The sequence below is a fragment of the Salvia splendens genome, chromosome 9, assembly GCF_004379255.2.
Source record: "Salvia splendens isolate huo1 chromosome 9, SspV2, whole genome shotgun sequence".
Lineage (NCBI taxonomy): Eukaryota > Viridiplantae > Streptophyta > Magnoliopsida > Lamiales > Lamiaceae > Salvia > Salvia splendens.
Genome location: NC_056040.1, coordinates 1,986,231 through 2,001,991, shown reverse-complemented (window position 1 = coordinate 2,001,991; position 15,761 = coordinate 1,986,231). Strand labels below are relative to the sequence as shown.

The window sequence follows — 15,761 nt, the reverse complement described above, 5'->3', positions numbered from 1 at the left end:
GAAAAACGCATGACCCTCGTGCGTCTTACCCATAGACGCATCACGGTCATGCGTTTCATTAATGGGTGACGCATGAGGGTCATGCGTCTCTCCCAAATCCGGAACAAAAAAAAAATGCAGTACAAACGGGGAATGATATCTTTAGTCTAGAACTAAAGAAGAAAAAACCCCTACAAATATTTGTTGAGACTTTAGAACATGCATGCAATCCAATCATCAATTATTGTTACCAAATACATTTGTAAAATCTGGAAACATACATATATTACCAAATACTACATTTGAACAATTTGAAAACGTACATATACAACAAACAATATAATTGTCATTGTAAAATCAAGTACACAACTTTTTCAAAAAAAAATAATGGCATTTAATTATTCTCAATTTTGTGTTTGTTTGAGTGTCGACTGTCGAGTAATAAAATTGCTTTACTTTAAAAAAGAAATAGAAAGAAACGATTTGCATTGATAAAATAAAATGTTAATGGGCCTAATTTTTCACAGAAACACACCTAAAATGGTTTGACAAAAATAGTTAATTACTTGAGAAAATATTTCACAAACTCATAAGCAACTTATGAAAAAATTAGTCCAAACTAAGAATACGAAAACAATTAAATCTTACTAGTAACTCTGTATAGTTAATTACAAATAAAGAAAAGATGAGCAAACACCAAGTTTCAAACATTTTTATCAAAACTTAATCAGAAAAATGGCTTAAGACCTAGGCTTCTCCTTCTTCTCCTTGAAGAGGGCTAGGAGGGAAACTCCGACACTTTCACCACCTTAAATCGAACACCAGGAATATCTCCAAAGGCATGACACTTACGTCCAAATCCGGTAATCAATACTTCATCCTGAGCATAGAGAAAATGAAACAATGCTGTAAGTTTAGTTCAAGAAGGCGATGAAAAATGACAATCTGAAAAATTGCTGCAATTGGGAACAAAGGCAGCAATCTTCTTTCCGTTCTTAATGAGCTGGACTCTAGCACATTTACGGATGGCAGAGTTCGGCTGCTTAGCTTCAATGCCTCTGCAAACATCAATAGAGAGATATGCTAAATTTTACTACATACAGCAGATTATACGCAGGATAATTTCATTTGCCTTCATAAAGGAAATCTCACATCTTCTCAAGCACAATGCCCTTAGCATGAGATGATCCAGCAAATGGCTTCTTCCATTCATTACCAAGATGATCAATGACCAGCCGATTGAGACTAGTCCATCTCGATACAAAATCACTATTTAACGATGATCAATCCGGAACAAAAGTTCCAACTTCACAAGAATGCCAGTAGATAAATGGTCAATTTGAATAGTTGATCAACTACTTTGACATATTCCTTTCACTACCAGCTATAATACACATCTAAGCAAGCATCTCAATGGTAGGAGAAATACAGTGATAACCATTGAATCATCATCTACTATTAATTAAAATGATATATACTCGACGAAACAATTAAAAAAAAATTAAAACGAATGGAGGAAGAAAGTAACGGCAAACTACGAACAACAACCATAATCCTTTATCTATCACTTCTAATCCATTATTTAGAAAAAAACTACTAGAATCACTTCATAGTTCATACAACCATGAATACTCAAAACCGAGCAAAATTTACTCCAAACAGCGAAAGCATAAACCAACGATAATTTTTAAAATTAAAAGGATGGACAATTCGATAACAAAAACAACAATAACGGAAAATTTGATACAGATGATGAACTAGCATACCCCATTGTTGCAGAGAATAGCGTCTGAATCTACGAGCTGAACGAATGTGTAAAACCCTAATTCGACAGTTCGACTACATCATAATTTGTCTCTCACTTCTCATGTTGGGCTTCCAAGCCCAGAACCTAGCTCACTTTTACTGGGCTTTCTTCTTGGGCCTTGCTAACACACGTTGTTTATAACTGCTTGTGGTATGCTGGTGTTTGGGCCGTCTACTATGCGTGTATTTGGACTTCGAATTATGTGTTTAATATTTTTCGGCCCATTCAATATGATTATTTTCTTGAACACATCGGGATGGAGTTATTGAGTAATAAAATATAGGAATATATGGATGAATATTTTAATGATAAGAAGAGAAGAAAATTTATATTTTGGAGAAAGGACATCTTAGTCAGGAAAAAATGAAAAGGAAATGTGACGTCTTTGATTGGGCTGAGTGAGTACTTTTTGTGTATTGAATTATTATTTGTGAGAAAAAATATAATTATGTGTTTAGTGTTTCGCTAATTAGTTGAATGTGCAAGATGCTCAGTCTTGCAAATATCATTCTTTGATAGATATTTTCGAGTATTGTGTTAGTGATATAGATTATTGTACATGTGAGTCTAATGGTTGATCCCGGGCGGAGCTACATGAGGCGATGGTGGGGCAAATGCCCCTCCTCAAAAAATTATACCCCTCCTCACGTCAATTCCTGGCTCCGCCATGGAGAACAACACACAAACACCTTGTCTACCTTAATTGTATGCGGATTTTCAGTTGTTGCAATTACTTGTGACCAAGAAACTGAATCTAATCTACCAATGGTTGAAAAATAATTATAAAAATGGACAAAGTTGAAAATGAGTATGAAAGTGATAAAATGTATCAAGGGTTCGAATCATTATAGAGGTAAATGAGAAATTATAAATGATATCTTTTCTTTTTTAAAATGTGATATACAAGCTAATGTTCGTTACTTTTTTAGTTTTATATTGAATTTATAACATATGGAGTAGTATTATAATATTTTTTTTCTTTTTTTTATTTAGAGCGAACTACATAAATGGTACCTGATCTTTCACTTTCACACATAAATGGTACTTGATCTTTCACTTTCGCACATAAATGGTACCTGATCTTTATTTTATATCATTTTTGGTACCTATAAATCACATTTTGGTATCTGATGCAATTTCCACCCCAAAATACCCTCTAAACAAATTCATTTTTCTATTTGTGTTATAAAGGATATTTTTGGCATTGACAAAATTAATACCAAAAGTAATATTATAATATCTTCTCTCATTCTCCTCACTCTTTATACTATTATTATTAATCAATATTAATATTATTATTTTGATGTTATAAATTAATAATTAATTTATTTTTAAATATCATTTAAACATACTTGATCATAATTATATTTATAATTTTATTTTATTATTATAATAATATTATTGTTATAATAGTAAAAACTAGTAGTAATTAATAAATAATTATTATTTTATATTAAATTAATAACTAATCAATATAGTCTTAATCAAAATTTAAAATTGTGAATTGTATTCATAATGATAAAGAGTTGAATATTTTTAGTTAGGTGTTTCAACCCTAAAATGAGTATAAATAATTTAATTAAGAATATTCAATTGATTTAATTACTTTAAATAATTAATTTAATTAGGTGTTTTGTTATTGATTTATATTATGAATGCAATTAGATATATGTATAAAACACTAAAAAGAAAGAAGAAAAAAGAGGAAACATAAACTAAGGATAAAAAAGATAGAAGAAAGGAAGATAAAATACTAAAAAGAAAGAAGAAGATGAAGAAAAAAGAAAGAAGAATAAACTAAAGAAGAAAAAAAAAGAAATAAGAAAAGGAAGAAAAAAAATCACATATTTGGTTCTATTTAATTGAAAATTTAAAAAATATCCTCCATAACAAAAAAATTCACATGTTTGGTACCTAGGTTTATTTTTGTCATGTGGTACCAAAAAACGATATAAAATAAAGATCAGGTACCATTTATGTGCGAAAGTGAAAGATCATGTACCATTTATGTGCGAAAGTGAAAGATCAGGTATCATTTATGTAGTTCACTCTTTTATTTAATATTGAAAACATAGCATGTAGTATTATATTCAGGCTAATGTTCATTATCTTTTTGGTATATATACTTAACTCAGATGGATCGCATGTAGTAATTAAGAAGACATATATGGGCAATCATAGACTGACAATGAAAGATGAACATGAAACACATTTATAGGGAAGCTAATATTGCTAACTACTGTTAGTTTTCTTCCTCATTGGTTGACATGAATGTCGTTTGAGCTACACAATTTTTATCCTCCTCCTAGAGGTCTCCTCAATAGTCTTCTACTATTAGCTAAGTAAACTACAAGGCTCAATCACGGGCGGATCTGGTGTAGTACACGGGGTCCAGACATACAATTGTACCCCCAAAGCTTGAGTTTTTTTATTATACTCCCCGTTTTTATAATAATTTTATTTTATAATAGAATGTGAGTGAGATAAAGTTAGTGGAATGAGAGATTAATTACTAAAAGTCAATTGAGAAGTTTATTGCTTGACGAACGAAAGTAATAAAATGAGAAGTTTATTGGTGGACTGAAGGAGTATATTGGAGTAATACTTTGGTTTATAAAGCCTCAGCTGTCCAGTGGAAGAATGCTCCTCTATCTCCTTGATCCGAGGTCAAATCCCTTCCATTTTTTTGTTATTAATTTTGTTTTAATAGTATTTTTTTCTTTTCTTTATTTTCCTATTTTCTTAAATTATTAATATTAATAAAGATTTACTTAGAAGATATACTACTTATTACTACTATATAATTATTATATTTACATAAGACATTTACAATCAATAAAAATATTTGTATAAGATATTCACAACTAAAAATAAAAAGTTAAAAGAAAAATGATCGATCAAATTTTAAAGCTTTAATCAATGTAAATGCCGCACCTCCGAATCAAAAATTTTGGATCCGCTTTTAGGCTCAATTATGTCCAGTTAGAAAACTAGAGTTCGTCTCACTTCTTTTTATAACAAAAAAAAACATGTTATTAATTATGTATATAGGAATGCAATCAAAATATTCAATAATAAAAGTGTTTTAGCAGTCTTATTTAAAATATATATATATATTTTAATACTCCAAACACTAACTACATGCCCATTGCATTCAGAGTCTTTGAATTAATGACAGTCAGAAGTGGGGGCTGCTCCTGTAATAAAACAATATCACGTGTTTGACTTCGACAAATGAAAAGCATTTTCTCCAATGCAATATTTTCGGATTGACGAAATTTCATAAAATTATAATACTACTTGACTAGCTTGTTACCTGATTTTAAAAATTAATTAGTTGTAAACGTTCATCAAATTTTAATATTTTTTCACGAATTTTAAAAATAATTAAAAATATTATACTCCCTCCATCTCATAGTAGATGTCACACTTGGAGATTGGCACGAGATTTTAGGAGGTGTCGTTTTGTGTGTTAAATGAAAAGAGAAAATAATATATTTATATTAATGTGAGAGATGTTTTTTTCTAAAAAAGGAAATGTGACATCTTTTGTGGGACGAACTAAAAAGGAAAGTGTGACATCTATTACGAACGGAGGGAGTAATTTTTATGTTTCTTTGTTATTTTCTATATCAATCCAAATAAGATATTTTTCAGTAAAAACTTTTTTTACTTTAGCAATCGCGAAACATATATAATAATCTAAACTACTCCCTTCGTCACGGAATATGAGTCTTTTTTAGTTATGCACGAGTTTTAAGAAATGTAATGAAAAGTAAGTTTAATAAATTAGTGGAATATGAGTCTCACTTATATATATTAGTTTTATAACAAAATGTAAGTGAAATAAGTTGGTGGAATGTGAAGTCTCCTTATCATTAATGGTAAAAGTGAAATATGACTCTTATTGTGGGACGGACCGAAATACAAAATAGAACTCTTATTGTGGGACAGATGGAGTATTTTTTAAGTTCATAATAATTAATAAGTATATTAGGATACAAATTCACGTAGAAAAACACGTTGATTTAGTTGCGTCAAGTAGAAATGAAAATCTTAGTCAGATATGATGATTAAATAGTCGTGGTAAATAACAAGTAGAAAGTTCATATAGAAAGTCCGTTGTTTTTGTTGTGTCAAGTATAATAAAAAAACTTAGTCTGTTATAATGGTTAATCTGATGTAGTTAATATAAAATTTGTGATATCTTAAATAAATTTTAAAATTAATGGAAAATACAAAAAATTATAATTTAAACATGCAATTATCTCATATTGTCTTATTACGGAAAAAATTAATCAAACTTTGATCAAATTTCAATATTTCTGATTGACTAGTTGAATATTAGAGAATCATAGACTTTGTGAGTAGATATTTAGAAATTAATGGCGACTTAATATTATGATAAATGAGATTTGACTAAATCCTTTTATTTTTAGAATGCCGACGATAACGATATACTCCACTACAAGAAATTTGCCGCGCGTTGAAAACCAGACACAGTCACTGAAATCGAGGGAGAGAAAGGATGGATCAATACGCAGCGTTGAAGGCGGCGGTGGAGACGGCGGAGCTCGTGGATGCGCACGCGCACAACATCGTGGCGCTGGACTCCACCTTTCCTTTCATCTCCTGCTTCTCCGAGGCCACCGGCGACGCCCTATCGACTGTACCACACACCATTAACTTCAAGGTGATATATAGCTAAGATTCCATGGAATTCTGCTTAAATTTAGTTCATATTATCACCATTTCATTGAAGAAGATGATTATTCCCCTGCGTATTATTCTTTGTCGCATTAAAAGTAGTAATTGTCGCTGAAAATGAAAGCCGCATATTTTGATTTCTCAAATTCCAATAATTACGAGCGATTGCTGTTTCGCATTTTAGGTCTGGATTGGATTTATGAACAGATGAGTTGTTGAGATTGCACGCATGGCATTTATTGTTGTACTCGATTATGATTCTATTATTCAGGTGATAAATGTAGTCCAAATGCAACAAAACAACTGATTGATTCAATTGCTAGATTATAGTAATAAATTAAAGCTGAATGTGTATTATGTTTTCAATTGTCTTTTTCGAACCAACAACAGGTAGAAGACGTTTTCTGAATGTCTTGCAACATCATTGCACATGTTCTGAAACTTGGACCTCACCTGTGCCTTAAGTTTTTTTCAATACCAATTTGTAGTATTCTAGTTTTTTAAGAGAAAATACCAAGTATAATGTACAACTAATCTCTGCACTGTCATTTTCTGCAAGAATCTTCTTTGCCAACAGTAAGATTGAGAATTTTCTAAAACATTTTTCTGTTTTGATTATACTATCAGAGAAGCTTGAAAGAAATCTCCCAACTTTATGGCTCCAACTCGTCCTTGGATGTTGTTCAAGAATACCGGACCAACTGTGGACTGGAATCGGTGACTTCAAAGTGCCTCGCTGCTGCTGGAATCTCAGCCGTGTTGATTGACGATGGACTTCAGTTGGACAAAATGCACAATATTGAGTGGCACAAGAAATTTTTCCCATATGTTGGTAGAATATTGAGAATAGAATATGTGGCTGAAAGGATTCTTGATGAGGTGAGATATACTATTTCAAGTTGTTTCTTATTGTGTTACTTTCATGAATAAATCTGTATGTCACTGTCATAGAATTACTAATACTTAATAGTATATTCTATATTTAAAAAATTTGATTCAGGACAATTTACTTAAGGATAATGATTTTCATTTTTCAATCACTATGTCATGATATTATTGATCCACCACTTCTCTATTTAATTTCCTGGCATCACATGGATTCTTATTCTAGTTGTTTATTTTATGAACAACTTTAATATTACTTCTTCCCATGGGATTTATGCGTCTTTTTCTCCATTTCTTCCTTTCAAATCATGATTAGGGAAGTCCAGGTGGAGCTCCATGGACACTGGACTTGTTTACAAAAAATTTCGTGGATAGCTTGAAGTCATATCCTTTTTGTTCCTGTATGTATGCTTAAAATACTTTCCAAAATATAATTCATGTAAACGGAATTTATCTGCTCTTGTTGATTTCCTTATCAATCATTACACAAGCTGATAAAATTGTTGGCTTCAAAAGTATAGCTGCATATCGCAGCGGACTTGAGATTTATACTAATGTATCAGAAAAGGATGCCGAGGAGGGTCTTAATGAAGTTTTACGAGGTATGAAATGTATAAATGGATTTAATGAATTGCCACACATTTTGTAGTATTCTGATGGTCTTTCATTTCAGCTGGGAAGCCTGCCCGCATCGCTAATAAAAACTTTATCGATCACATCTTCATCCGTGCATTGGAGGTTGCCCAATCTTTTGACTTGCCATTGCAAATACATACAGGGTAATGTGACAATTTCCTTCACATTATGGGAGGGATGGTTTCAAACTGTTATGTGCAAAGATTTCATGGTAGCTAATTTCAGGAATCAAAATTATCCTTTTCAATTCAGTATCACAGAAAAACAGGAAATATATACTAATGTTTTCCTGTTGCTTTATTTGCTAACAGTGGGTTAATGATTATGTTTTTTTCTTTCCGTAGTTTTGGTGACAAAGATCTGGATTTAAGATTGTCCAATCCCCTTCATCTTCGTAGTCTTCTTGAGGATAATAGATTCAGCAAGAGTCGGATTGTTCTATTGCATGCTTCATACCCCTTTTCAAAAGAAGCATCATATTTGGCCTCTGTGTACTCGCAGGTCTGGTCCTGGAGTTGTTCTCATGTATTCTATAGACTAAAAGGTCTTCTCACTAGGATCCCTAATCCTTGTCTTGTAATTCACACGTTTAATGATAGGTGTACCTGGACTTTGGGCTGGCAGTACCTAAACTTAGTTTCCATGGAATGGTCTCCTCGGTGAAAGAACTCCTTGAGCTAGCACCAATAAAGAAGGTGAGCATCATGGTGTAAGATTTCACTTTATCATATGTGTCACTACCTTGATGAAATAATATATTGAACTTTATGTACTTTTGTGAACCAAAATGATTCTCCTTGCCAGTTTTCACCGGACATAAGATTTGTACTAACTGGAAAAATATATATTGCAATTTGCAGGTGATGTTCAGTACTGATGCATGCGGTTTTCCAGAGAGCTACTACCTAGGTGGTTTCTCTATGTCATACTATATCTATTTAGCATTTTTTTGGCAGTTGATCACATCAGTACAGCATTTTAAACATGAAACTAACTACAATACTCACTGGCTCCCATAATTACTGATTTCTGAATTTTATCATATAGATCAGATTACTAAAACTGGATATTTGCTGCTTTAACAGGTGCAAAAAAAGCACGTGAGGTTATATTTGCCGTATTACATGATGCATGCATCAATGAGGATCTTTCAGTTGCTGAATCCATTGTGGCTGTCAAAGACATATTTTCTGAAAATGCGAGAAACTTATACAAGATTACAACTGTTTCAAAATCTATTGAAAATGGCATTGCTCCCCTCTCTGTGAAGTCCGGTGTTAATACTTCTGCTCAGGGTGTTGCATTTGTTCGCATTCTGTGGGTTGATGCTTCTGGACAGCATAGATGCCGTGTAAGCCTCTTTCTTTAAGTTTCTGAGTACGATGTTTCTCACTGTAAAGTTCTTTTCACCATTTTCTCTAATTTATCCTGCTTCTAAATACATATTCTGAGACGATAAAGTTGAGAATAAAGGCTTGCATAAACTAGTTACTGACATTATGGTCAAACTTGAAAGCTATCTTGTTGTGACCCTGGTTACCGTGGATTTACCTAATTGTTAATTTTTTTATGCCATATACTTCTGTTAGATCAGTTGTTTTTGCTGTTTTGTTGCCACCCATGCTGTTCTAAGGATTGATTCTTCGATCAGGTGGTTCCTCAAAAACGTTTCCATGATGTTGTTACCAAAACTGGTGTTGGACTGGCCTGTGCATCCATGGCTATGTCCTCGCACATGGATGGTCCCGCTGATGGAACTAATTTAACTGGAGTGGGTGAAATTAGCCTCGTTCCAGACCTATCAACCAAAAGGCTAATTCCTTGGTAGGAGGTTTCTTTTGAAAGGCATTGTTGCTTATCCTTTGTGTTGTGGCTTTTTATTTTTTCCTTTTCCTTTTCCTTTTCACTTTTGCATTCTTCATTTTTATCATCTGCCTCTTCTTGTTAGACTTCCCCCATTAGCATTCGGTACTCTATCCCCTGCTTTGTCAACACAAACTTGTTTTTTTCTCCACTCTTCTCCACAAAAAATCTCATTTTTGTGCATGCACGAACATGAGCATCGTTCGGGTGGAAAGGATTTTGATTCATCAGTTTTATCATTGTTTTATTTGGTATAATTATTTGTAACATGTATGTTCTTTTTTAATTTGATTTGTGCCTCATAAAGTAGCGATCATTACACCGTATTGCAAACATGTTTGAGCTTCTAATGCCATCTCTGTTAATTCATTATCTATATCACAGGGCAAAAGAACAGGAAATGGTTCTGGCTGACATGCACCTTAAACCAGGCACACCATGGGAGTATTGTCCTAGAGATGCACTGCGGAGAGTTTCAAAAATTTTGAAAGAAGAATTTAACTTGGTATGGATTGCCTGTTTCGTTTACATATTTTATAAGTTTATATGAAATGGCTATTTGTGCAGGTGATGAATGTAGGATTTGAGAATGAGTTCTTTCTGTTACGGAGTGTGCAAGTGTAAGTCAAGAGACTGACTGATTTTCTTCACCTAAATAGCTTGTGTGAATTATGACTCATTTTCCGCCTTTTTTGAACTCTTTGCAGGGATGGGAAAGAAAATTGGTTGCCATTCGATGCAACTCCTTACTGTTCCGCAGCTGCGACAGATGCTGCTTTCCCCCTACTTAGTGAAATCATGGCTTGTCTTCAGTCCTTAAATATTTCAGTGGAACAGGTATTTAAAAATATTGTATAAGCTTTTATAATTGTGGTCATCTTACTATGTTAGCTATCGAGGGAAGATATAACTCAACTTTCGCAGCCCCAACCCACACCCACGACATCTTTTTTTCTGTCTTGAGAACTTTTGTGTGAAGTGGGGGTGAGGGTGTTAAGAATGCGTCTGCGACTTCACTTTGCTCTGAGAAAACTCGAGATTTTCTTACCAAATATTTCTCAATATCAATGCTTACATGGTTAGCTGGGAATCATTTCAAATAAAAACCAATTGGGATTTAATTATACTTTTGTTTTTGGAATTCTTGTAGCTACATGCAGAATCTGGGAATGGCCAATTCGAATTCTCATTCGTCTACACAAACTGCAAAGATTCAGCTGACAATATAGTTTTTGCACGCGAAGCTATTCGGGCAGTGGCCAGAAAACATGGATTATTGGCGACTTTTGTACCTAAGTAGGTATCCAGGTTTTATAGCTTCAATATTACTTTAAGCCTTAGGTGCTTTCCTTTATTCACTTGTGGAATCTCGATAAATCACTTGACTATGCTACATGTTTTGAAGTTATATGTAAATGAGATCTTTACATTTGGTCCAATATCTATGTTGTGCAACACCAAAACTCATACTGATGCATACAGAAACACAGACACATTTATTTATAATATGTTGTCTCACAATTGGCTTAAAGTGTTATGAGTTCAGTTTCTTTCACATAAAAGAATTTAACTGCATGCATATGAGAGAAGACTTGAGCTACCCCAGCCTCATTAGTTTCCTTATTTATAGCATCATCGGAAAGATAAGTCGTTGATGAGGTACACACTCTTCTCCTTGTAGGTACTCGCTCGCTGATATTGGCTCTGGATCACACGTGCATATCAGTTTGTCCGAGAATGGACAGAATGTGTTCATGGGGCGCAGTGGAGAAACTAGATACGGAATATCCAAGGTCGGGGAGGAGTTCATGGCTGGAGTATTGGATCATCTTCCTTCGATATTGGCCTTTACAGCTCCAGTTCCAAACAGGTAATAAATTTTGTCATTCAACGGCAGGGAAAGAGGTGAATGTAATGATACTTTGATAACTCTGTGTATTATCTGATCGTTCCAGTTATGATCGTATACAACCTAATACGTGGAGTGGCGCATACTTGTGCTGGGGGGTGGAAAATAAAGAAGCTCCTTTAAGAGCTGCTTCCCCCCCAGGAACCCCGGATGGCTCTGTAAGCAATTTCGAGATCAAAGCATTCGATGGTTGTGCAAATCCTCATCTAGGCCTTGCTGCCATAATGGCTGCCGGAATTGATGGCCTAAGACGAAAGCTAACACTACCCGAACCTACTGGTAAGATCACAGTAGCTACAAAATATGGCATCATACTGCACTCATCTAGTTTTGCATCTCTCTTATGTATTTCACTGCTTTTGCTCATCAATCAATCAACCGGCTTTCTATACGCTGACAAGACTGGATTTTTTAAAACAGATTATAATCCCGCCGATTTCAAAGACAAGGTGGCAAGGCTACCTAAGTCACTCGCCGAATCTGTCGAAGCCCTTGAGAAAGACACTGTGCTGCGAGATTTGATCGATGAAAAGCTTTTGGTTGCCATTATAGGGGTCAGGAAGGTAATGACTTACGTATTTTCGATCTGGCTATACAATGTAGGTCTAGTCAGATTAAGTTTAGATTTTTACTGATCTTTGTTGTTGAATTGCAGGCTGAGGTGAAGTACTATTCAGAATACAAGGATGCTTGGAAGAATCTCATCTACAAATATTGAGGTGATGTTTTCGATTTCTTGGTATGAATAAAGTTGATCCAAAATGACGATAAAGGCTTTGTTCCGGTTCAACTGTTGAAGCCCAACGGTTTTTTTTTTTTTTTTAACTTTTTTAGGATTCCCATTTCCCTTTTCGTGTATGGATTTAGTTAAAATTCATATAATTATTTCTCAATCAAAGTGTCACATTTTTAAGATTGCCTAACAATTTTCGAATTTTGGTTTTATATATCAGCTTTAAAATCTGTCTACAAACTATCAAACTAACCATCAAACTATTGATTTCTTCTGATTTGGTGACAAATCAAGATTTTGATACTAACATGGCTTGATGACTTACTTAAGGCATAAACCAAAGCGATGTCACGTTTTAGGAAGCGAAACAACATCGGATTCGTATTGTACTAGATTAAATAATTTCATTTGCTGAATTATGTTTTTTATCAAGCCATAAGTCAAAATTTTGATTGGTTGCAAAATCAGAACAAATCAATAATTTGGTACTCCCTTAATTGATGATATGTAAAATCAGAATTTGATGAAAATTAGGAATTTATATGCAAATATCCCTTAATTGAAAATACAAGAAGTAGAAGTGACTGGTGTGTGATTGTGTGAATTTTATCTAAAAGCAATGCACATAAGTTGAAGATATGAGAGAAATTTCTCCAATGGTGCAATAGAATTGATTGGTATAAATACAAATAAAAGTCAAAGTCAGAAACCTCTAATATCGCAGCACATAATACAAATATAAACGCACATCTATAATTACACTGCCATTTCCTTTGCCAGAAAACAAGGCAAAGTAACAACAGAGAGAAAAAAGTGAATGCAAAATTATGTACCTTGGAGATTTGAGACTGAGGAAATGATTCCAATCCAATCGGAGATCAGGAGGCGATAAGCGTGTTCCTTCGCTCCCATCCTCACTCGGCAGCAGCAGCAGCAGCAGCAGCTGCGAGTCGTTGCCATGTTAGTTCTCGTTGTTCCTCCAGCTCTTTGCACTTGGCTTTCCTCTCTTTGTACTGCTTCCGGCACTCTTCAAATAGATCGCCATCCAACTCCATGAACGTTTTTCGAACATTAAGACTTAAGCCATGTACTGCCTGGTTCCAGTGATACTGTGTATTCTTTTGCAACGCCTCAAAAATGATTGGCAAGATAACACTCCGATTCTGGGCAATCAGTTCAACAATGTGGTCATTGTTCCACAAGAAAAGAGCTCGTTCCGCAACCTGAAACGGTCATTAGGCCCCGGATTAGATACATGCTCGTAAGAACATGACCAAAGGCATAACAAGACCACTATCCTACTGCTTAACAAGTTACAATAGAGCACTTATACATCAACAACCAAATCAGTATATCATGAATATACTAAAGAGGCACATATAGCTCAAAATTCAGAGAAAATACCAAAAATGTAAGACACTATAGCAGCAGAATCGAAATAAACCATCGATTACTCAGAATGAGTGACAGAGGCATGGAAAGGCACAAATTGCACCAAAACTTGAGGTCATCTTGTTGGCTTTGAAACCAAATAGAAGAACGAGTAACTATGCGTTGTAAACGACCAATATAGAGGCAAAAAAGCACAAGTTAAACCGCTGGACAAGTAGAGAAAATATAGACGATTCATCAAACGTTGAAACCAGCAGTGATACCAAGCAAAAATCAGATGATTTAGTAACAACAGCACAGTGCAACCGAATACTTTAGTGAGTGAGTGTGAACTTTTGAGACCTGAAAGTGAGAGCTCTTCATGGAACGAGCAACCTGTCTGAACAGAGGAACCATGCATCGCTGGAACTCCATAATGTTCGTCATCTCCAACACTTCCTCAAGTTCCCCAAGAAAAAGAACCTCCTTCTGCGAATTGGTGACCGGCCAACTCTTCAACACGCCCATAACAATGGTATCCGCCAATCTGTAATCCTTCTCCACAAACTGTGTAACACAATACGATAGCTGGCTGTGATATGTCGCCAGTGCCTTCGGTTTGTGGAGCGGTATCAAAACTCGTGCAAGAAACACCTTGTGCTCCTCCTTTATTGGCGATGCAAAACCACTGATGATGCTCCCTAGTATCTCCAGCAGCTCCGCGATCCCATTCTGCCTCCCCGTCTCGTACACGAACCTATAGAAGATATTGTTTATCGCCTTCCTAATAAACGGCCTATGCACCATGAACTTCCCGTATATCCTATGCAGAGCAGTCTTCACGCACTCCCTCTCCCTCTGATCATCGGAATCAAACAAATCAAGCAACTTCATAATGAAGAAATGGTCGATGTAGCGCTTGGCAGTCTTCGTATTTGTATCCGGTGAGACCACATACCGCAACAGCACCTCGTAAAAGAGATGCAAATGCTGCCAAGCAGGATCAAAATAGGGATTCTCCTCGTCGGATTCGACATTCTCAGAACATGTGCTTTCGTAGGAGGCAGGGGGCAATTCACGGAAAATGTTGGTGGAAATCATCTTAACCAATTCCCCTTGATTCGCCTCCGTGATTTTACTGTATTGAATAAATTCCATGAGCTCGATCAAAGTCTGCTGCTTAATGTCCTTCTCCTTCGCCATTTTCAAAGTGTCGGAGAAATCAAATTGCACGCAGCAGAGCTTCACCTTCCGCAAAAACAAATCCTGGCGATCCACAGCTGCAGCATCTCGAAACGTCGGTAGATTTTCGAATACGTCGAGAGGCGGCTGCTCCGCCTTCGCGGCAGCATGCGTTTGCGGACGCAGTGAGGCGTGGCACACGACGAGGTCGGCGGCGGAGCTTAGCCACGGCGGAGGAAAGGCGAAATCCACGTCGGATTTCGCCGCCTTGCGGTGGCTTCTCTTTATGATTTTGTGAAACATCTCGGCTCTTATGTATGTATGCATATAGCAAATACACACACACACACAATTATATGTATATTGATGTACGAGCAAAACTACATTCTACAAAATTAGGTTTTCGCAAATTGGAAGAACGAAAGCTGGAGATGGATCCATACGATTAATAAATTGAGGAATGATTATGCAATAGGAGTGGGGAACGTATCTATTGCAGAAGCGCGGCGGAAGAGAATACGGCGAGTTGGAGAAGCGGTGGATCGCCGGAGATCGGAATGCTCCGGCGATCGGAACGGAATGGAGAGAACGGTGATGGAAGGACTACATAAGATTAACTTATATACGCGTACGTATATTTGATTGTGTGAGAGAGAGACGAAATTGGGAATTATTTTGGTTATATTTAG

General features: G+C 35.3%; 2 protein-coding genes and 1 long non-coding RNA gene across 3 annotated transcripts; 1 reads left to right on the top strand and 2 right to left on the bottom strand.

Moving 5' to 3' along the window:
- Positions 1-599: 599 nt before the first annotated feature.
- On the bottom strand, positions 600-1,796 carry LOC121749643. Its single transcript, XR_006039658.1, has 2 exons — positions 1,132-1,796; positions 600-1,037 (listed from the first exon to the last, which is right to left on the bottom strand). It is a non-coding gene; the product is annotated as an uncharacterized LOC121749643 (long non-coding RNA).
- Positions 1,797-6,231: 4,435 nt separating this feature from the next.
- Positions 6,232-12,699, top strand: LOC121748840 (protein fluG-like). The gene is made up of 18 exons (XM_042143377.1): positions 6,232-6,479; positions 7,121-7,372; positions 7,695-7,762; positions 7,865-7,980; positions 8,052-8,157; positions 8,359-8,515; positions 8,614-8,709; positions 8,875-8,923; positions 9,100-9,365; positions 9,666-9,838; positions 10,262-10,382; positions 10,445-10,497; positions 10,585-10,714; positions 11,028-11,173; positions 11,559-11,747; positions 11,833-12,065; positions 12,207-12,349; positions 12,442-12,699. Exons 1-18 carry the CDS (start codon positions 6,315-6,317, stop codon positions 12,502-12,504), a joined length of 2,526 nt encoding a protein of 841 aa, XP_041999311.1. The 5' UTR covers positions 6,232-6,314; the 3' UTR covers positions 12,505-12,699.
- A 450-nt stretch (positions 12,700-13,149) lies between these two features.
- Positions 13,150-15,707, bottom strand: LOC121748841 (serine/threonine protein phosphatase 2A 57 kDa regulatory subunit B' beta isoform-like). Its single transcript, XM_042143378.1, has 2 exons — positions 14,254-15,707; positions 13,150-13,742 (listed from the first exon to the last, which is right to left on the bottom strand). The coding sequence occupies exons 1-2, from the start codon at positions 15,397-15,399 to the stop codon at positions 13,434-13,436; spliced, it is 1,455 nt and encodes a 484-aa protein (XP_041999312.1). The 5' UTR covers positions 15,400-15,707; the 3' UTR covers positions 13,150-13,433.
- Positions 15,708-15,761: the final 54 nt, after the last annotated feature.

Bases quoted from the DNA above. Each gene is read 5' to 3' on its own strand.
- LOC121748840 (XM_042143377.1), top strand. From the start codon at position 6,315: ATGGATCAATACGCAGCGTTGAAGGCGGCGGTGGAGACGGCGGAGCTC. The intron at 8,710-8,874 runs GTGAGCATCATG...TGCAATTTGCAG, and splicing joins AGCTAGCACCAATAAAGAAG to GTGATGTTCAGTACTGATGC. The intron at 12,066-12,206 runs GTAAGATCACAG...TTTTTAAAACAG, and splicing joins AACACTACCCGAACCTACTG to ATTATAATCCCGCCGATTTC.
- LOC121748841 (XM_042143378.1), bottom strand. From the start codon at position 15,399: ATGCATACATACATAAGAGCCGAGATGTTTCACAAAATCATAAAGAGA. The intron at 13,743-14,253 runs GTCTCAAAAGTT...TGACCGTTTCAG, and splicing joins TGAAGAGCTCTCACTTTCAG to GTTGCGGAACGAGCTCTTTT.